The sequence below is a fragment of the Haliotis cracherodii genome, unplaced genomic scaffold (genome assembly GCF_022045235.1).
Source record: "Haliotis cracherodii isolate W230 unplaced genomic scaffold, xgHalCrac1.p SCAF_1, whole genome shotgun sequence".
Classification (NCBI taxonomy): Eukaryota; Metazoa; Mollusca; class Gastropoda; order Lepetellida; family Haliotidae; genus Haliotis; species Haliotis cracherodii.
In genome coordinates, this window is record NW_027266264.1 from 21,569,649 (window position 1) to 21,592,246 (window position 22,598).

The 22,598-nt window shown below is 39.3% G+C and overlaps 1 protein-coding gene across 1 annotated transcript in view; it reads right to left on the reverse strand.

Annotated features, from left to right (window-relative positions):
• The window catches only part of LOC139461886 (MFS-type transporter SLC18B1-like), a 39,382-nt gene extending 21,268 nt beyond the window's left edge, over positions 1-18,114 (reverse strand). The window contains exons 1-6 of the mRNA XM_071243372.1: positions 18,035-18,114; positions 16,626-16,830; positions 13,505-13,600; positions 10,278-10,351; positions 9,213-9,360; positions 8,447-8,515 (exon numbers count right to left, since the gene is read on the reverse strand). Of these exons, the coding sequence (XP_071099473.1) occupies positions 8,447-8,515; positions 9,213-9,360; positions 10,278-10,351; positions 13,505-13,600; positions 16,626-16,787 (549 nt within the window). The 5' untranslated portion in view covers positions 16,788-16,830; positions 18,035-18,114. The remainder of the gene's footprint in view (positions 1-8,446; positions 8,516-9,212; positions 9,361-10,277; positions 10,352-13,504; positions 13,601-16,625; positions 16,831-18,034) is intronic.
• Between the last annotated feature and the right edge of the window lie 4,484 nt (positions 18,115-22,598).

Consider the following 22,598-nt stretch of genomic DNA (forward strand, 5'->3'; position numbering starts at 1 on the left):
AGAAATTATTTGGCGTAAAAAGCAATAAAGCGGTGAATTATATGTGAAATATATATGAATGGCACTAAGAGTTGGCGGAAAAGGATGAGCATGTACTGTTCCCCGGTAGCACCCAACACTCACTCAATTTGCATGAAATAGTAAGAATTTGTTTGTTGACTACAACCCTGAATTGTGAATGATTACCAATTTTTGAGAAAGTGTTTTAGTTCAACGCTTTGAGGCAAAGATGTAATATGTCCCTGTTTTTGTTATGCTAAAGTAAATTTTAACGTCTTTCCAAGAGAATATTTAAAATTCGACAGTATAACCCGATGGTGCGGGACATTTTCATTTCCTTTATGTTTGAGGGCGTTTGGTACTTCATTATGGGTTAGTTCTCCCTCTATGCTATTATGTTAATCTGTATTAGGCTTATATTAGGTGTACCAAATGTTCGAAATCCTCCTGATATTGGTAATACCTTAATACATTTGTACTTGGTTGATGAATTTAATTTGTTTTTGATACAGTTGTTCCGTTTTTGGTTTCAAGTATCAACAGTGCTTTGTTAAAAAACGTTTTTCTCTCAATGGCAAAAATATATTTAGTTGGTTTCTCCAATTTTCAGTCCATTGTCTTTTGGTCTAATTATAAAACCTTCGATATTTGTATTAGTGTCTTCATTTTATTTAGTTTTCGTTATAACTATGTTTGGTAGCAAAAACAAAAACCTCTTTCAACATATAAAGGCTCATTCACAAAAATCTAATATCAGTGTGAGTCTAGGCGCTGTTGCCGTGGATCGGTTGGTGTCGGCGTGGCATGTCTCCGTGTAGTTGAAAGCTTTTGAAAGCATTTCATAACTCTTTGTAATGTACCAAATAGCACTTTAAAGTCATATGATATCAAAGGCACATTCGCTGAAGCATCCGGTTACATGATCTGGTGTCAAAGCTTTAGATACAAACGAATTTGATTTTCTTTTGGGACTGTTACATGCCCATGACTAATATAAAGACGTCACTTTGTCCAGAAAAAATGTCTTTTAAAGAAGATCTTGTTAAATGAATTGCCATTTCCAAACCACACCCTGCTTTTCATCTCTGCCCACTTGTAAAGGCAAAAAATATACAAATCTTAACGGTAGTCCTACTGACTTTACAGTCGCATTATAACATGAAACATTTATCCAGTCACATTATACTTGAACCAGAAATAACAAGATCATACATGCAGGTCGTGAGAACCGTTTCTTGGACCTCCGCAGTTTGTCTTGGCATTGTAATTATCTTAATAGCGAGTCTTCCCGCTCGAACCTGAACTAACATGTCCATATGTGCCGTTCATGAGAACCGTTTCTTGTGCCCGGTATAAAGTCTGAAAGTATAATATAGCAGAACAATTCGTCATCTGCAGTTTGTACTCCAAGCTAGCAACACCTCTCCAGCCTACCAAGCCATCCAAGCGCTCCAGCCATCAAGCCACTCTCACCCAGCAAAAGCCTCCCAAACCAGCGCAGTCTCCACTGTTAGCCAGCAAAAGGAGAAATACACTAGATGACCCGGCCTGGCCCGTGTGTGAAATACGCTAGAAGTCGAGAAAATCTCCAATGTAAGTAAGAAGTAAGAACAATTCGTTAAATAGTGGCGTTAGGTTACATGTATTAGCATACCGCTCTACCAGTGCAAAGGCATGACTGTTATGTAAGGCTACCGCATAAGGTACCGTTTAGGGACGGTGTCTCCTGTGTGGGACAAATATCGTGACCGACGCGCGGGAAATGTTTTCTCCTTATGTAACACTATGACTATACGGAATATAATCAATAATTAAGCACTTTAAGGTTTTAACGTATGTGGCATATATCAATGTATTAGGCGGCAGACGCACAGGGCCACATGTTCTTATGATGCAGCATAACAAGTATAGGCAATGTAAATTCATGGGCAGAAACTTGGAAAATTACACCCAATAGGTTTTTAGAACGAATATAACACACCTTATGATATGTTGGTAATGACTAATGCTCCATACTGAGTTTGAATAACCAACGCACCTGTACAAATAATGCTCCATGCCTACTTTGAATGACAAATTTAAACTTTAAATATCACAACCTATATTTGTTTGATAATGAATAACGGTCAGTACTAACTGAGAATATAATTATGTCACATACATTGACACGAATTAATTATCGAGTGGATGTGTATGTATTCGTCATTAAGATGAGGTCTTAATGAATGAATTATTTCCCCGTAATTCCCCAGTAGTATGTCACGTACGCTATCATGCACAGATCTAGTCAGGGTGGTTTTCACAAGGCAAAATTCCCATTGTGAGTCTATCGTGATTCACTAAGACACTGAGCTCTGTATCAAGACAGACACTGCAGTAGTTGAATGGGGAAAATGTATTCAGCTCCTATGAGCTATATGTGTTTTGTTTTAGTTGGAGCCTAGAGATTATGACACATAGATTATGTGTTAATTGCCATGTCTAAAGTTCTTGCTTAACTTACCAAAGTATAAGACCATTCTTCCTATGCTCCATTACATATATATCATGTCTTGGAACAACAAGTGACAACGTTCCCGTGTCCTTGAAATATCGGGGAAACAGATACCTACTGAGATTTAATATAAGAGGAGACTGAGACTGTAAGGACGCATAGAAAATACAAAAACCTCATTCAACATATAAAGGCTCGTTCACAAAAATCTAATATCAGTGTGAGTCTAGACGCTGTTGCCGTGGATCGGTTGCTGTCGGCGTGGCATGTCTCCGTGTAGTTGACGACAGTCGCTTTTGAATGTTGTTGTTGCGTTAAGTGTTTAGGAGGTCGCCTTCTGCCTAGGCAATTTCGGCTGACCTGTCCCTCTTTGGGACTCCTGTGTGTGAGTAGGGTACACCTATCTATTGTGAGTTTGGTGTTCACATAATTTCTGTTTTTGTATTGATATGATTTCTATTTTCTTATATTGATATGATTTCATTTCTATCCTTGGCTGCTCTGTTTATATACGTTCGAGTAGCGGTCCATCTCTCAGAAATAGAGTTAGTTTGGCCTTCGCTATTGCATCTCTTGGCTTTAGGAGATTTATGACAGATAGCGGATCTAACTGCAATTCTTGTTTTAACCTAGCCCGGGCTGGGGCATGGTCTTGACATTCTAGTAACGCGTGATCAATGGTTTCAGCCTGATTGCAAGATGAACAAACCTTGTCATGATGCTTTTTGTGACCGAGTCTGAGGCGTGAGATAGCAATTTCAATTTTCCTTTCATTTGAGTATGAGTTTGGCTTTTGTTGGATCTTGGGTTGAATTTTGTATAGCCATCTGCCGATCTTACTTGCGTCCCATTGGGCTTGCCATCTTTCTGCTTTGGAGGCCTTGATTTTGCTTTTATCTCTAGTTTACTAAAGGGAATAGGCTGTTTATCCGCTTTGTCTAGAGCTAGCTTCGCCAGTGAATCTGCTTTTTCATTTCCATGAATATCTATGTGAGAGGGGATCCATCACAGCTCCACCTGTTGCCCTTGGTCCGATAGTTTTGTATATTCGTATAGAATATTGTTGACTGTGTTTGGTCTGGAGTTTGAGTTTCTGCCACTGATGGCCTGAAGTGCTCTTAGCGAGTCTGATAGGACGACTGCCTTTGCTTCCGGAAGTTCCGGAATGAGTTCGAGTACATGATGAATTGCCTCCAATTCAGCCGTGAATACTGACTGACCATCAGACCAGCGAACTGAATGTGCTTGGGGTTTGGAGCTGTGGATATGGATCCCATAACCAGCACTGTTGTTGATAGGATTCTTGGACCCATCAGTGTATATATAGGCCCAGCTGTCCCAGGTAGTTTGAATTTTAGTGATAGCTACTGATCGTAGTAGGGTTGGGTTTTCTTTTTTAGTGACTTCTGATGTTAAAGCAGTGTCAACTTTGGGAGTTTTTAAAGTCCAGGGAGGGTGTAACCCTTTGTAGTGACTTTCTGGAGGCTGAATGTCATCACAATTGTGACTTCGAATGAGTTCACGTACTAATATCCCAGATGGCTTTAGTGAGGGATTTTTTCGAGCTAGGGCTTCATCTCGAGTGTTTTTGTCTTGCCATATCTTTTTAACCAAAGGGTTTGATGTTCGTCCCCAGAACGATAATATTGCCTGCTCTCTTCTTAGTTTCAATGGGAGTTATCCCGTTTCTACTTGTAGTGCTTCTAGTGAGGTGCCTGTTGCTGCGCCTGTGGCTAGCATTAGGGCTTTGTATTGTATTCTATCTAGGCGCCTCAAGACAGTATTTGATGCTGAATGAAAGGCCTCACAACCATAGTCAATTTTTGATCTGATAAGAGATTTGTAGAGGTCCAAATGAGTGTCCCTTGATGTGCCCCAAGATGTGCCTGAAATTGCCCGTAATACGTTCAGGTCTTTATGACATCTGTTTTCCACATATTCTATATGTTTGCGCCAAGTGAGGTGTTGATCAAGGATCACCCCAAGAAATATTGTAGATTTTTCGAATTTGATAGGTTCGCCTTTTATGGAGACATGGGGTATCATAGCATCTTTCCCCCGGCGTTTGAATAGAACTTCAACAGTTTTTTCACTTGAAAGGGTGAATCCCCATTTATTGCACCATTGATCTACTCCGTCCCGGGCTGACTGGAGTTTTTTTCTGATTTGAGAAATATCTCTGTGCTTTACCCATATTGCTCCGTCATCAGCGAATTTAGAAGTTTGGGTAGGAGAGTTGACATGGTCAAAAAGATCGTTGATCATGATATTGAACAGGGTTGGGCTTATAATACTGCCTTGTCGCGTGCCATTATCCAGTGCCATAGGATCAGATCGATTATTCCCTATTTTAACTGATAGCGACCTGTCTTGCGGGAAGCTCTCTATGAAGTTTGCCATGTTCCCTTCTACTCCATTTTGTGAGCTTTTGAAAGCATTTCACAACTCTTTGTAATGTACCAAATAGCGCTTTAAAGTCATATCATCTCAAAGGCACATTCATTGAAGGATCCGGTTACATGATCTGGTGTCAAACCTTTGTCTTCTCAATTTTAATAACAGGATATGCATGTTTTAAAACTAATTAGATGTTTACTGAATAGGCATTTATGTAAACTTAATTAGATGACAATGTTTTCACAGCAATTGGCCAGGTGAGATGGTAGGTAGGTAATTTATATGTGGGTGGGAGGTTCCCTCCCATAACGTAGATCTCCAAAATGCAGACCTCCCAAAAAGCAGTTAAAATTAGCTCACTAATTAATTGGGCCATGCTGGTCACACCTAATTAATGAGAGACTACGTTCGCGACACGTCAGAACACAACCATCCACCTAGTGATGAGGGAGCAGTGAGATTTGTCAACGCCATAAGGAAGAGGGCCAGGGAAGAGACAAACACCTATGCAGCGAACAAGGGCCCCATACAAACAACAACCTAGAAGGTTTCCACTCCAGAATCGGCAAGCCCTCCAGCACAAGCATCCAAACATCTTCAGATTTATCGAACTGATCCAGAAGGTAGAAATTTCGAAGAGAGCGAAACTAGCGCAGATTCAATTTGGAGCAGCACCGCCACCCAGGAAGGTTGTCTACAGAGAAAAAGAACATCGCCTTGTCTAACTCAAGGAACAGCTTCATCGCCGTGAAAAGACACCCCTTCAGTACCTGGATGCAGTTGGTCCACTGATGATAAACAAGTGAAAATGACTGATAATCATTAATGACAATGAAATAACATTTGAATAAAAAATTGTGAACTCTACCCAGCTTTCTTTCTTGTTACATGGGTGATACCATTTTACTTAAGGTTACAGGGTACTAAATACTGATGCAACCAGCCATAACGAGTGTTGTTTTAATGGGTCTGCATTTTGGCAGGTCTACGTTTTGGGAAGATACCGGTTAGTGACTGAATTTGCGGATGTGTGTGTTCGTGGTACTTCTATGCGGGTGTGATGTGTATTTTGTCTCGTAAGCCAAAATGGTTGGATGTTTAAATAGTGACACTTTAAAAAACTTTTCTTCTTCTTCTTTTTGTTCATTGTCAAGATACCGTGTATAACCTCCTAGACTGCTGACATGTGTTATCATTTTTTATCTTCAAATACCACGATGTGCCCACTGATACCGTCATTATGTTGATTGCCTGATTGTTAAGAACTATGAGCTGCTATATATATGATTGCTTTGTAAAACATCGGCATGCTGTTCACCTTCATTGGGACTGGATTCTGAGCGCAATAGCCAAAGTATCTCACTGTTGAATATTTTTTTATCATTTGCATTGACATAAGTAAAGAAAATATCAATTTAATCTGAATACGAGAATGTGTCAATTTCTTGTTTTAAAAAGTACAGGTATAAGTATTCATTTGTATTAGTAAGAATTTTTTTAATTTTCTTGCGCCTGTTGTACATTACATTTACTGTCGTAGTTTGTTTCTGACTTTGCTAACGATATTAGGCTGAGACCCCAGAAATGTTTTAAACATTTGATTGCATTTTAAGCAATTTCGTACCGTTTGGACAATATTCATAACAACAAATCTAACAGTGGCAAAAGTCAAATAAACAAAGATGGCGGATGCATTAAAATGTGAGAGTTAAATTAGTACTTTTAAAAAATCGGGGACAGCTTCCGCGCACCCGGCCACATGGGTTCCAGACATTAATGCCTACGTCCACTTTTGCCTACAGTCACTATTGCCTAGAAAAAAAATAAAGCAGTGTGGAATAATGCCTACACAATGAAAAAAACATACCCATGCTAGGAATGAACTCCTCCAATATATGATTTCCTTGAAATCATCAAATATCTGCTGGTGTATACTATAAGAACTAATGCAATGATGCAGAAATCATAAATTATTACTGTTAGTGTTATGGCAATGTGAAATAAAAAGTGACTTCATACAATTTTCTGTCTTTTGTCGCCTATCGCCATTATTCCACTAAAGTGGACTTGTCCAGTTAGAGTTTGGGTAGCACTAATAGCGGGCTCTGATCGAAAAGAGGACAATCCGCCACGGTTGTCCGGCAACACGCTATTTTCGGAGTATTTTAAAAAAATCTTTGATTATATTTTGAAGACTGGAGGAACTTTCCAAGGACTGCCCTTTTTTAAAAACGTGATTTTCCGCGTTCCGCCGACATTTGACATTATAACAATGTATACCCTACAATTAAACCGACAGCTAAGAACAAACTAAATTCAACACTTTTAAGTAATGATAAAATGAAATAGTTTTCATCCTCTGTGTAATCCACTCTGGTGGCTAATCTGCTATGTGCACGAGAGCATGTTACAAATCACATCGCGGCCTCCCCGTACAAACGAATCCAAGCTCAGCACAAATCGATTTCAACACTTTCAACATAGAAGTCACCGCCAATGCAATCACCCCCAACAGCTAATCCTCTCAGTGCATTTGATCATAACGTCTACTCACATACCAAGCACCGCGCCAGGAAAAGTAGCAGACGCCTCAATCGCTTAACCATCAATATCATTGCAGGGAGAGTATGTACTCCCGCTAAGAGTGTGGAGTACTAATTAAACATTCCAGTAATGTTACACGCCACTATATCATTTTTTGGAACTTGCTCATACTAGTTTACACATACAAAGCAATTATAGAACAATACATAGCAATTGTCCCCCCTTTACCAACATACACAAAGAAACACTTCATTTTGCACATATATAACAATTATACACGAATACGTAACAATTATCTCCCTTTACCAATATATACAAAGAAAACAGATTTGGATACATTATATATACAAAATTTTATATTTTTGTATATGTCATATATACAAACTTGTATATTTTTGTATATATCATCATTCCAATCTTGTATATGCTTTGGAAATATCATCATTCCAAAGCATATACAAGCTTGTATAGATGGATTTTTTTTGCAGTGCAAGTTTGTGAAAATAATATCTCGCTCTAGATTACTCATGATGCTTAGAGCGTATGTGGGATCGTTTGACAGATAACTGACCTTATATTCTAGTTAACCGGTTATAGTCTAACTTGTCATCTGATAACATTGTCAAGTACCCGTTGAGTACTATAATGCCTGAAAATGCTTTACTTTGGGATAGTCTTTGATCGAAAATGAACTGTTGACACTGCTTGTACTGTGTATGAAATGATATTTTAGCTTCGGTAAAAGGCTCACATTCACATGTTAGAAGGCACATCCTTAAACTCTCAAATCTATCGACATATATTTGATATTCACTTTACACTTGATAATTGTTACAGGTAAACACGGCTTTTTCAAGTCCATAATTATAAATCTGGCTAAACTACTGGACCTTTAGGGTCCCGTATATAACATAATACCTCGTCATTTAAAGTGGATATTGTGTTTGCCATGCATTTGCGTCCTGATGCATGGAACTGATAATGCATATACTTCGTTATATTATTTATTACCTGATACAATCCACCGCCTATCGCAGGCCCTGCCATAAAGCCCAAGCCAACCGCCGTCTCAAAAATACCCTGAAACAGAGGTAGTTGCTACACGATACACAAATATCAATATCAAATTATATTCATGCCCCAAGTGAAATATTTGTTTCTGTCTTTAAAGTCTAATTATAGTTGTAGGTCAAAGCTAAAATGTTCCTGGACATAACCACAACGGAAGTCGTTGATGGCATGGTTCATTGAAATATTGATACTCAACTCAACTTTATTTGGAGGTCACCGAGAGAGTTTGTTGAAAATGTGGAGTCTGTTATTGAGGGCAGGGAATTGGTATTAGAAAAGATATATGGTCAGCTACAGCTGCAAAACCGTATATTTTATTCCAACAATATGAAGCATAACTATTTCTTCAAGAATGTTCTGGGACAATTTATTTTTTTTAATGGTCGGCCCGTAACAAGATACCGAAGGTACTATGGTCGTTTCAGTTTTCATTTCCAGCGTGAAAAACGCAGATCGAAATATGCTGAAATGACTGTAAGGAAAGCGGTCTTATAAAGGTCAAGGTTCACAATCGAATGCCAAGCATGACAGAGAAGTGATATGCGCTAACCCTGCAAATATACGAAATGTATGCACAAATTTTATATCAGCGGTAATAATAAAGCATACGTCATACATGTACTAAACTTGTCGTACATATTCACCATATCAACAGTTTCACAGTAAATCAAAAGATTTGTCTCTGATACTATTTACGAAGTCTTACATATATCGACCCTATGTTATCTGGATAGTTTTGGCTGGCGATCAGGAAGGATGAAGATATCAATGAAGATACTCCCGTTGCTTCGATCATCCTGACAGCAAAGCAGGTAACGATGAAGGGAAGGCCAGGCGAAGACATGTCCAAAGTCCTGAAGTTCAGAAAGGCAACAGTACATAAATATGCTCCACATGGAGTCTTAACTAGAACTATACTCTTTTCGCAAACACCTGATGTCATAACTGATTTTTAGTGATCCATTCATACAATTTTCAACTTTAATTTGCCTTTTACACCCTGTGGGATATGTTTTGGCAGATAATCGTGGGTGGTTATTCTCTGGCGTTTTACGTATATTATCTCATTAGAACCTAATCAGCATGTATAATGTTGATCCCTATAGTTTTGTGACAATCATTACTTTTACGACCACTACATACAGTACACTACGTAACTATCAGTCGAAATACAGTTTAGTTTGTGACGTCGAAGTTAGAAACTGCACGTTCACTGTTACGACTTTATGTTATGAGTACGTGAGTGAGTATGGTTTTACGCCGAATTTAGCAATATTCCACCAATATCACGGCGGGGGACACCAGAAATGGGCTTCACATATCGTACCTATGTGGGGAATTAAACCCGGCCTTCGGCTAAACGAGAGAACGCTTTAACCACTAGACTACCCCACAGCCCCTGACATCATGATATGAATCAACGAAAAGCCTGAAACGTTGACAGTGAAAACGCATTCCACAGTTGCATAATATGTTATGCCGTGTAATTCTTACAACTATATCAGTTTGACGTTAATGTGTACATTTTTATTACTTGTTAGTGCGGTTGATTACTGTTTTATGCCTTCATATTTCATATATACAGTAAGGTAGAATTTTCCATGTATCACATAAAAAACGCTGGAATTCAGCAGGAATGTCTCTAGCCCCGCATATAGTCAATGTAAGAGCTTTTCAACACTACACTACATCAATGCCCTCTTGTATATTATTGGCCTCCATAGCCGGATAAAAGGGGTAGCCTATTGATTAAGGCGTTAAGGCGTCTCACCCAAAGAGAATCGTTGTCGAACCAATTATCAATATTCCGGTAATGTAGAAGAAACGTGGACTGGCTGTAGATATCTGAAATAACAAACAATGTTTAGAACATCCACCGTTACTTATACATGTCTGAGATGATGCAAATGCGCAAAAGTCAAGTAATATACTACCTGGCAAAAGACTCCCGTGGCTAAACATGAAACAAACAAGAAATGGATATTCAATGATGATGTGAAGATTACATCAGCTGGTATCTCACAACAGGTGACGTGCACATAACGCCGAATTGGACATGGGCACAGTATGTGCAGAGTAAAGCAGGTTTTGTCATGATCAGTTTGAGGTTGGTCACATATACCAGACATTCTCAATCGCGAATATGACGAGCACAAGCACCAATGCACGCTTGTCGTCCCATCGATGTCGTCAGCTGCCTGTTGACGTCATTGGAAATCCGCAGACATTCGCCCCTCAGTGCGGCTGTCAGCTGTTGGCTGTACTGTGGTGGATTAGCTAGGACTTCTTCTGATCAGACCATCAAGATGATCCCACAAGTCGGTTAACTATGGGGTACGAGCTGGCCACTGAAGAACTGGTCCCGGTTGATGTACATGTTGGAGAATGAATCATGGTGTGATAGTGCTAACATTTGCTTAAAACTTCATGTCAAATATGAACATAAAAATCACAGTTTATAAAGTTCACACATGCATCTTTGCAGTGAATCCTCGGATATCTGACATATCTGACATTTAGGCTGTAACGACATGTCACCAGACATGAATTAGACAATAGATGCCTGTTTGCGTTGCAGTCACCGGCTGCATGTCATTTCCAGATTGCCAAGTTGACCGTCGGAGGTCAAACTGATATGCTGTTGGCGCTACTAAACGTCAGCCTTTGTTTTTTAAGTACCATAATCCGCTTATAGGTAGACAAAAGTTGGTAACTTGTTTTAGAAAACTACGATAATGCGCAAACCTGTACTACCGTAATTCGTCTTTAAATATGTCCATCATAAATGTTGCATCATTTCAAGCTGACGGGTCATTGTGAATTTGAAATTATTTTGTTTTTGTATCGTTTTAAGGTTAAAACAAGTTCCAGTTTGAAATTATTTCTGTATAAATATATAATGTTCAAAACATTATTCTATTCAGCTCATCAAAAATATAGTAATGTCTTGAAACCAAATCATCTGCAATAATGTAATTTATGAGTATTCATATGTTTATGTAATTAATTACATTAAAATGTTTCTTGGTTATTGATTGTTTAGCACATTGCATCTGAATCAATCTTGGAACTCTGATGTCATCATTTATCCATTCATATATTCTATTTTAAGGCAAGATTACCGAGAGACCGTTCTCATTGGTAACACCACGGGTTGAAGAACGACATTCCTACATATCTGGTCGTTGATGTTGCCACGGACAATAAGTACCGTCCGTTGGTTACCACATATTTTCTCCCCAAACCATCACCCCTCTGCTACATGTACATGCACTTCCTGAATGCATCCTGGCATTCCCCTTGCGCCGAAAAGCCCGAATACGGCCATCATTATTGAATAAGCAGAAGCTTCTTTTGTCAGTAATAACACTCTCTGTTAGTCACGGATCTGCCGGCGTTGTTCTAACCTCACCGAATGCCGACCCTTTTCGACGTCAATGTTCAGTGGTCAAGGCCATATTCCACGTATGAGGCGGTAGACTCCAGTTTCTGCGACTCGGAGATGTCTTAGCACAGAGCGTCGTCTGATGCGGTGTTCTAACGCTGTTGCTGCCGTTTCTGCTTTTGTGACGAAACTGTTGCGCAATGTGTTGAGGTACCTGGCATCATGTGACGTCGTCATGTGTGGTCTACCCGTCTGTTTGTTATTATGAGGATGGAACAAGGTTACACATGAACAATTGGAGTTTCTTGCAATTGGTGGTGCTTGGCACCATTCTGCTCATTTCTGCTCATTTCAAACACGCCCTCTCTCTGTGTTGTGCAGCTTTAGGTGACATATTGTTTGTGCATTTATATAACCTGTGATGGTTTGGCAGTGAACTATTGCATTTTGTACCATTTCTGCACGTACAGTTTTACGGGTACCTGAAAAAGGTATTTGGTGAGTTTTCGCAGCTGCACTTGAATCTTCCAAACTAACTGGTTCTGTTTTGGACTTTAAGCGTAACGTTTTCAGTCTTGTCACGTTTTGATAACGTTTATATTTTTTGTCAGGCAGATCATATCAGTTACGGGACGGTGGAGTAGCCTAGTGGTTACAGCGTTCGCTCCTCACGCCGAATACCAGGGTACGATTCCCCACAAGAGTACAATGTGTGAAGCAAATTGCTGGTGTCTCCCGCCGTGATATTGCTGGAATATTGATAAAAGTGGCATATAACCTTACCCACCTACTCACTACTGTTATCAGTAACAGCGGTGCCACATCAATTTGACTTCAGGAATTGTTTACTACTAATCGAACTACCTGTGCTGGCGGGCGATAAACAGTGATACATATTTTAGCCATATGACAATGTATGTACTATAGCATGTTCTTACCCAAACCGTCAGTGTGGTGTGTAAGCCGGAAGTGGTCATAAAATTATCTAGAAGCATGGGCTTTTTCTTTCAAAGATGTTCTGCATTTGGGGCTGTGTGGGGTCGTACCGGCATTATTTCGGCCATATAGCGAAGAGTCACCTGATGTGGCAAGGTCAAATGTGGATGGGTCTGCTCCTATTTGTGCATTTAATGTGAACACATTTCAAGGCAGCATACCATTCAATGTTAGATTGGTATACAATATAAGTGTGAGCTAGCAGATAACCAAAGTGGTTCATGAACGAATTGAATGACACTTGCAGAAAGCCCCCTTCATCTCATTATTGTCTTTTTATTCCAATTAGATCCTTGAGCCAAGACGAATAGAGAGTATTTTATACTCTGCCAATATAATGTAGGCAGTCTGTAATGCTTTTTTATGCGTGGTTTAATATTCATAGGGCAACCATGTCAAAGATGATGAACCCGATCTATCTGAAGAATCTTCTGTTTGTAGCATTACGAGAATAAGGTCTTACGTGCCGAGGTGAATGTTTGTTGTAAAAAGAAAATTTCGGAGAGGGTCATCAGACGCACAAAAATCCAGTAGCAGAAGGTTATTAAAGTCGATCTATCATCGTTATTGAGCAGCCTTATCTAGATAGTTACTAAAGTGTAAGACATTTGACTTACCAAAATTCCAAATAGCGGGGACACCAAGAAGATCACTAATTCTGAGCTACTGTAGATTAACCCAATGAGGGTTTCCCCCAATCCTTTCTTTTTTGCCTGGAAAGAAACAGGTAGTTTACCATAAGACAAGATGACAAGTTATTATCCCGAGGGAAATTTGGGTTACAAGATCTCAGCTTATTAATGAGCACACATATACTCAACAACAACAGTTCCTGTGACACCAATATTTTAGTGTACTTTTCAAACAAGTAAAGTTTGGTTTTCAATATTGTAGTACATGTATGGAATCAAGTCACAACAACGCACCTGCTACAGAACAGCATGCATTCCATACAAAAGTTGACTTTTATGCTAGCCCCATGCATTTCACTACCCAAGAATGGGTATAAAACATGTGCGTTAACGGGATTCCCTATGCATTGTTTAGCATCATGCTGACAACAACCACTCAGAAAAACAACAAAATTACGCAATTATTCAACATTATGAAAAGCCACGCCTGTCCGAAAATGAGCGTCTGCGAGCCATTGGTATGCTTGAAGCAGGATCGGGTCAACGTGATGTTGCAAGACAATATAACGTCCACAGAAACACCAGTTGGTGTTTACGGCAACGTTGGCAACAGACGAATGCAGTCAGAGACCATCCTCTGAGTAGCAGGCCACGCTTAACCAATAATCGACAAGACAACTGGATTCGAACAACACACCTACGAAATCGATTCCAGCCAGCAACAGTGACTGCAAGAAGCCTCCCTGGCCTTCGAAGAATATCTTCACAAATCGTACGTCGTCGCCTCAGATGTGCAGGGATTGTCGCCAGAAGACCCGCCAGACGTCCCATTTTACCGTCAACCACCGTCAAGCACGTCTACAGTGGTGCAGACAGCCTCTACGCTGGTCGGCCATGCAATGGGGACAAGTTCTATTCACTCACCTCAGCCACAGCGATGGACCGGTTCGAGTGTACCGACGTCAAGGTGAACGTTACGTCAATCATTGTGTCATGGAAGAAGATCGGTTCAGGGGCGGCAGCGTTATGGCATGGGTTGGGATTACAGCAAGACAGAGGACTTTTGAAAGTGTTATCTCTTATCAGGGAAATCTCAATGGACAGTGCTACCGCGACGAGATCATCAGCCCTGTTTTTCTTCCGTTTTTGCGTCCTCCTGGCCCAGGCATTACCTTTCAACATGACAACGCCCGGCCTCATATTGCTCGACTTGTCGGGCTTCTCTTCAAAAACGTGAATGTCATCCCCTAGGCCTGGCCGGCTCGCTCCCCTGAACCCACACCAATCGAGCACATGTGGGATGAGATGGATCGGCGCCTTTGACGTCAACCACGTGATCCACAGACACTCCAGGAACTTCGAAACATGCTCCAGCAGATATGGACAGATATCCCACAGGACTTTATGGGACGCCTGGTCCATTCCATGAGACGAAGATGTGTTGCTTGCATCGCAACCAGAGGTGGACACACACGCGATTGATTTGCAAATTGACATTTTGGCATGTTCATGTTTTTTTATATGAAATCACTCATTTTCTGAAGTCAGTATGGCAAATTAAACCATTTGAAGACTTACAGAAGTCTTTTATCTGTTGCAAACCGAAACTGTTTCAGATTTGGTAAAAAACATTTAATCTTATTCAATGTCACAGGAACTTTTGTTGTTCAGTATACAAATAAATAAGAGCACTCAAACGTAATCAACATTAAATCTGGCACAAGCAAACAAATGCTAAACAATGATTTATCACAAAACCCATTATGAAACCTGATACCAGCTGGTATGAATGAATTCCGGGCCCTGTTTGTTGTCAACATCGGCATTCGTATTCGGCGGCCAGAAGGAAGAAGTTGATACTCCGAATATAAAACATGCGAGATAAGCTTAAAAATTTATTTACTTTATTAACTTTTGCTGTGTATAAATACTACCGATGTCTTGGAGAGATGGCAATGGTGTTATTCTCCATGTTACAGATTTTGCACAGGTTTCAGAACCAGCTTGAGAAGCTAAAAGTCAGACTTCATAAATGTTATATAAAAACGATGACATGATATATATATATATAAATACAGCTCCTAAAAGACTAATCGTCATTATCCGACGGATAATTGCATGTATGTGCTTATTCATGATATGTCATTGTTCTATTTTTTGTTTGTTTCTACGTTTGTTTGTTGTTTAACGCCGCACTCAGCAATAGTCAAGCTATATGAGGTTTTCTTTTATATTAAACGCCGCACTCAAAAATATTTTAGCTGAGTTCGGCATGTAAATAATCCAGTCGGGACCAGGTAATCCAGTGATTGACATTATGAGCATCGACCCCAACTCTACGATGACACGCTACTGACAAAGTCACCGTGGCTGACCGTCTGATCATCAAGTGACCTCCCATAGTGAGTGAGTGAGTGAGTGAGTGAGTTGGGTTTAACGCCGCTTTTAACATTATTCCAGTTATATCACGGCGTGTCAGCTTAATGTGGGAGGAAAGCCCGAAGTGATACAGGTCTCAGACGTTTACCACTTCGGTGAAACCCCCGAGCACGGGTATGGTGCTGACAAACCTAGAAACATAATCGGGGTGAACCGGGATTCGAACCCACAATCATAGGTTTCTGGCGTGTCCAAGGGACGCAACTCTGCACAGCGAATCGCGGCGCCTTAGACGACTGGGCCACCTGTGCCCCCTCTGACCTCCCATAACATGCATGGGTTGATTTGTGCATTCACTGATCCGGAATACCCACGTGGTCAGTAATATACAGGTGCATTAGTGGAGAGAAACATATCTTTGATGTGCCAGTAAGCCGCGTGGTACGCTCAAATCTCAGATTATTCGTATGTAATCACCATGTCTCACTACAACGCAGAAGATTATCGTGGTTTGCCTTTAAAGTACGAATACGACTGGGTGCGAATAACCCGCGTATTCCTGCATAACGTAATGTAATGTTTTATTTCCCTCATTCGGGGTTGTTTGGGACGCAAATATGCCACACAAAAATAACTATGGAGTTCTACGATGCCCAAGAGGGAATTTGACGAAATAGTGGGCTGCAGTGTAAGCTCATCTGACTCGCCTGTTCAGTTCTATACATACCTCGATTGGAAAAAATGGGTCCATCAACGATAAACTTGTCCATGCAATAAAGTTTGATATGACCATCGCGGAGATAATACACTTCTTCCTGATACTCTCCTTCGCGTCCCTTTTTGGCAAAAGAGCTTGTCCATCTGATTTGGTGGAGCCTGTCACTTCCATGGCTCGTCTCCAGTTACTCTCCTAGATTTGTAATTGTTCGTATCTGAATGGCAACAAAATGTATTGTTTGGTATTAAACGTTCCAAAAGATTGGTAGATTGTATCACTCGGAGTTTGTGGCATTCGTTACAAAATAAAAAGCTTTAGAATGAATTTGATAGAAAATAATGATTGATGTTTTGTGTTTAAAATAATGTATAAACAGGGCATATAGCTGAGGACTCAAATTTATGTTCTTTATTGATACTCTTGCTACAGGCAGGCCGTAGCCGTTGCCATAATCGTCGAGGCAATGAGTAGGTTTTATGCCACTCTTTACAGACTTCAAACCCGGAATGGGCATTGCATTAATTAATTTGGACATGGAATTTCAACCCGGATTACAGGCGATGCTTTAACCCTGATCGTTGATGTTCTGTGTCGGATGTGGCGATGTCCATGTAACAACAGCGCGTTTAAATGTTTTCAGTTATGCAAGGAGTTGTCTCAGCTCAACGGTTAAACCTCGAATCAATAAAGGTCAGACATGCTTACAACATTCAGCAGAGACACTGGAAACATTCTGTGGTTCACAGAATTGGTACGGCGATCAGCCTCGTATTATCATATGCTCAGTATTGATATAATAATAATAATAATAATAATAATAATAATAATAATAATAATAACAATTACAACAATAAATACAAAAGTCTTTGGAATAGTCCCGTACAGAGCATCAGACCTATCCAGGCCTACAAACCTGATATTGTCCTTTTTTTAATAAATCCAATGAAATCATTTGTACCATTGAAGTTTCTGTCCCGTTTGACACTAATGTGATTGACAAGATTCAGGCAAAAACATGGCAAATATGCAGACATCGTTTTCGAAATGTCACGCTTGCATTCCAAGTACCCAGTTGTCCGCCTCCCCATTGTTCTCGGTTCCTTAGGTTTGGTTCCTCCCAATCTGTTGACTGACAATGGGAGAGTACCCGGGTTTTCGACACAGCAAACCTGACATAAATCATGCATAGGGATACGGTTATTGAAAGTTACAGCGTAAAACTTCAGCTAGATCCCTTGCTAACAGATAAGATTTCTCGACTCCACATAACACCAAGGAAAATATGCACAAAACAAATCTTACCTTGTAGCGCTTAAACCCAAAGCAAATAGGCTAGCATACAACCATATCATAGTTCTATCTGCTTGCGCTTCACTTCCAGTTGCAATATAAGATATTTCTACGTATACATATTTTACCTGGACATAAGTTCCCGAGACAGTTGTAAAATGTCACTTTGTCTGTTATAGAATCATAGCCCCAGTCGCCAAACTTCAAGAATCAATATCTCCAATAGACGTTGTAGGACGTATTAATTAGTTGAAAACTGGGACATCATTGTTGGGATATCACAATATGCTATAGGAAATACAGCACCATGAAATTGCATCATGTTGTCATGTAAAGCTCTTGATGCCCCTCAAATGGGAATAATACACTGACAGCCGGAGCATAAAACAATAAGCAATGTTCGGGAATATCATTGCATGAGTAATGATACAATGGATATGGTTAATGGAATCATTAGAGCGTAATTATGTTCATTCTGCTGAGAAACAAAATTAATTTATAATTAACAACGACAATGTACATTTCCGTTTGTTCTATGCAGGTCTTTCCTAGCTGTACTCGTGTTTCAGCTTATAGAAATGATTGCTTTATACATTATCTTACACGTTTTCTATTTAAATAAATATGTTGAATATGTTTAGAACATTAATCATAGTCCTCAGTTACATGTATATGTCCTGTGTTCATAAGGCGTCACACGACTCTTGCTCAAAAGTTGTTTGATCAAGGTTACAACAGTCAAGGCCTCGGTAAAGCTTTCAAAACGTTTAATGGAAGACATGTGGATGACATTTCTAATTTTGACAAAAATTATGTCCGATGCAATTCACTTTTTTAACCCGTGTTTTTTTTCAGGTGAACAATTGTATGCTTTTCCGCCGCTTCTAGCAGTATTCCAGCAATATTATGGCAGGGGCCGCCAGAAATGGGCTTCACGAATTGTACACATGTGGAGAATCGAACCCGGGTCTTCGGCATGACTAACGAACGCTAAAGCAATATGCTACCCCACCAACCCTTGCTTAACATAACATTATTTGTTTTGAGGGTTAGGTTTGTCTACAGTTCAATCGTCCTCTAACATATCGCGGAATGTTCCACAAAGGGAATGTGGTCAAGGCATATATATCTATTATGAAAACAGAAATGTCAATAATTTGGTTACAGAGAAAATATCACCCGGTGAGACGGAGGATTGGACCAGGAACATAAAGCTTGGTCTCGCTTGAGGGCCAATTATAATGGAGGATTCTGTAATCATTTTTGTAATTGTAAAATGACTATCCATCCTTTCTTTACGTATGTGAGGTTTTAGTTTGGTTTATAAAATCAAAATGAATTCTCGTTGTTTTATATACATGGTAAAAATTATTTCGTGGATATCCCTAGCGGGATGACCTTTATCCATTCAACCCTGTACCACATATATTTTGTACGAATTTATTGTCTCACAACATGTGGTTAATAAACGATTGTTGTTTGGTCTTCGGCGTGAAAAGCGAACGATTAAACTACTAGGCTACCCCACCGCCCCTACCAGTTTTGAACTTGGATTCGAAAATGTAGGTAGAAGAACTAGAAGACAAATGCTGAATGGTAATGGAAGATGTGACAAGATCAGCAGACCTTCATTTTTTTCTGGTGAACTTCAGGGCCCCGTTCCACAAAGCGATCTTAGTGCTACGTTGATCGTAAGCCAATGATAAAGTATGGGAGTTACGACCAACTTAGCACTAAGATCGCTTTGTGGAACGGGGCTCAGGACATGTTGGGTAATTTGTTCTCGAGACACAGAAATCAGATACGCTGCTCCGAATGCTTCGGACGGTCTACAGATAATTTAGAAATGTGATATGTGAGAAACCACAGCCCACATGGAGAGTGTGTTAGATTTTGACAGAGATGTATCGAATTGGAGCAAAGGATGTTATTTTGATTAGATTGAACCATATAAATCTAAGTTAAGAAGTCACATGAAACTATTTATCTTGGTTTCTATTTTTTCGTCTGAAACGAATGATGCATTAAAAAAATCAAATTCATTGTTTTAATTTAAATATTAATTCAAGTGATTCTGTAACGGAGAGATCGGATCCATACGGGTTGTTGCTGCACCATCTTGAATCTCCTAATTGTCATTCATACGCACAATGTTTCTGTCATCGTATCCAAATTGCGGGATCGATGCGCATGGTATCAATCACTTGAGTGTCTGGTCCAGACTCGATTATTTACATACCACCGTCCTATAACTGGAACATTGCTGAGTGCGGCGTTAAACATCAAACAAACAAACAAACCTGTTTACTAAGGTGAGATGCTTTTGTGGAAAAGAGGAATATGAATGAAAGTTGAGTTTTTTTGTTGAATGTCAATAGAATCACAATGTCAGATGAACAAGCTACATTTGAATCATGGCATCGTTCAATATTAACACGCATGCAGAATTGCAGCTTCATTTGTGTATCATCTTCAAAGCAAAGGGATGCATTTTAAGAGAACTTAAAATGGCGGCCATTTTGGACATCAGAGAGCAAGCATGTGAAGTACATGTTTCAATGGTCCTGCGTTTTCTCAGGAGAAGTTAGTTCTTTTCGGATCACAAGCAGGCGACAACATAAGCTCACCAGAGCTAATTATGGATGCATTACTCTACATTATCATTTTATCCTAAATTCAAATTCTGGAACTTACATTGCAAGAACTGTATTTTAATGAATCCTTCGAGATTGTAGGTAGAATCGTGCGTCCTTGGGCGAATGTTATAGTTTTCCTATAATTAATACAGTGTTAAACCAACCTTATTAATTGAAATGAATGCATCATTTACCGGATTGTACACCCTGTTAAGCTTTAATTAACACTTTTCATACACAGTGTTGAGTAAGAATACTCCAAAAACCGATAATCTGAAAGGAATTCGAGAATAAGCTTTAAAATCGCTATGTACTTGTCATTCTGTGTGCAGGGAACATGCCTTATTGCAAGTTGTATATGTACATTTACGGATCAATTTCTGATATGTTTTGCTGCATCTTAATTATAACTATTTGCAGCCGAAATGTTTGTGCTGATTTTAGGCATAAATCAAGAATCAAGAGAACAAGAACTTTTTCCAAGATTGCGAAAGTTTGGTTTGTAAGTTTGTTGCCTAAAGCCACACGCCAGGACCTGTGTATAATCGAATTTTGTTGCAAGTTCGCCTCAGTTTGTTCATCGTTTAACGCCACAATCAGCAACAATCCAGCTACTGGTATATGCCGGCTGCCTGTATCTTTCATAAACATTATGAACACATTGTGCTGATGGTTTTGACCTAACGTTCGTCTGTACGTTGCCCCAGTTTTCTTTGTTTTGTTGTTTAAAGCTGCTCTCAGCAATATTTCAACTATATATCTGTAGTCTGTAAATAATCGAAAATGTATTGTTGAGAAATCATACAAAATGTATACACACACATACATACGCTGTTACCACCAAATGTACCACCAAATTAAAGTGTAATTAATACAGGGTGGATTCTCAAACAAGGATTTGCTTGCATTTATGCAGTCTTATAAAGGAATCCAGTTCAATTCTGACGAAACATTTAATTTTTCAATTTTGTACACCACTATCGCACTACGACTTCATTCCTTGGTCGATTGGGCATTTGTCATGACACGTTGTGAAAACAGCAGTTTTGTTTTTTCATTCCCCTCCAATGATTTTTTTCTGTTAATAAAAAGTGTTTTGTTTATGACATCCATTGAAACGTCCTCTTGGTAACGCTTCATACGTTCATATGGCTACCGTCGGGCTACTGTGTGTGGTTATTGTGTGTGAATTGCATAGATGCTCTGATTACTTTGGTAATTAGATAAATCGATGCAGTGGTGAATTCTACAAATATACATACATATACTTGCATTAGTGAGTGAGTGAGTTAAATTTTTAAGTCACATCGGCAATATTTCAGACATATCGTGACTATCAATAGTTAAACATAATACATATATTGAAACTTGTATAAAAACCTGTCAACGAAGGACAGTAAAATTACTAGATTCATCGCAGAAAAATATATAGAACTAGTACGGAATTATAACAGAGAATAGCACTATATAAATATACTTTGAAAGACGTGGTCTTACATACCCTCTCAGGGGGGCAATAATTTTACACTACTTCAACCCCCTTCGAGGATACAGCCACTAACAATCTCAGTTATCAAATTTATTTTACCAATTATAAAAACTATATTATATACAAAACATATCAATCAAAATTTAAGTAACAATTCAATTTCTTTTAAAAAGTCAATAATTAAATGAGCACTGATATTAAAAAAGATCCTTTAAGGATGAAACTTTGAAATATTTATCCCTTGTGATGGAAAAATCAACACAATCAAGCAGGACATGCTTGACGGTGATTCTTTCATCACAAGGGATACAAAATGGAGGATCTTCACCTTTCAACAAATATTCGTGATTATATCGACTATGGCCAATAACGACATCGTTGTAAAATGACCTCTTCAAATCTGGACTGACAGCCAAAGTAGGTGTAACCAATATTTGGTTTAATTTCATGTAATTTATTGATATCTACTTGGGTGTCCCACTTCTTTTGAATCAGATCACGGATGAAAGATCTAATTATAGTTTTATAATCACTGTATGGGATAAGAAGTGGTGTCATAGATTTGGT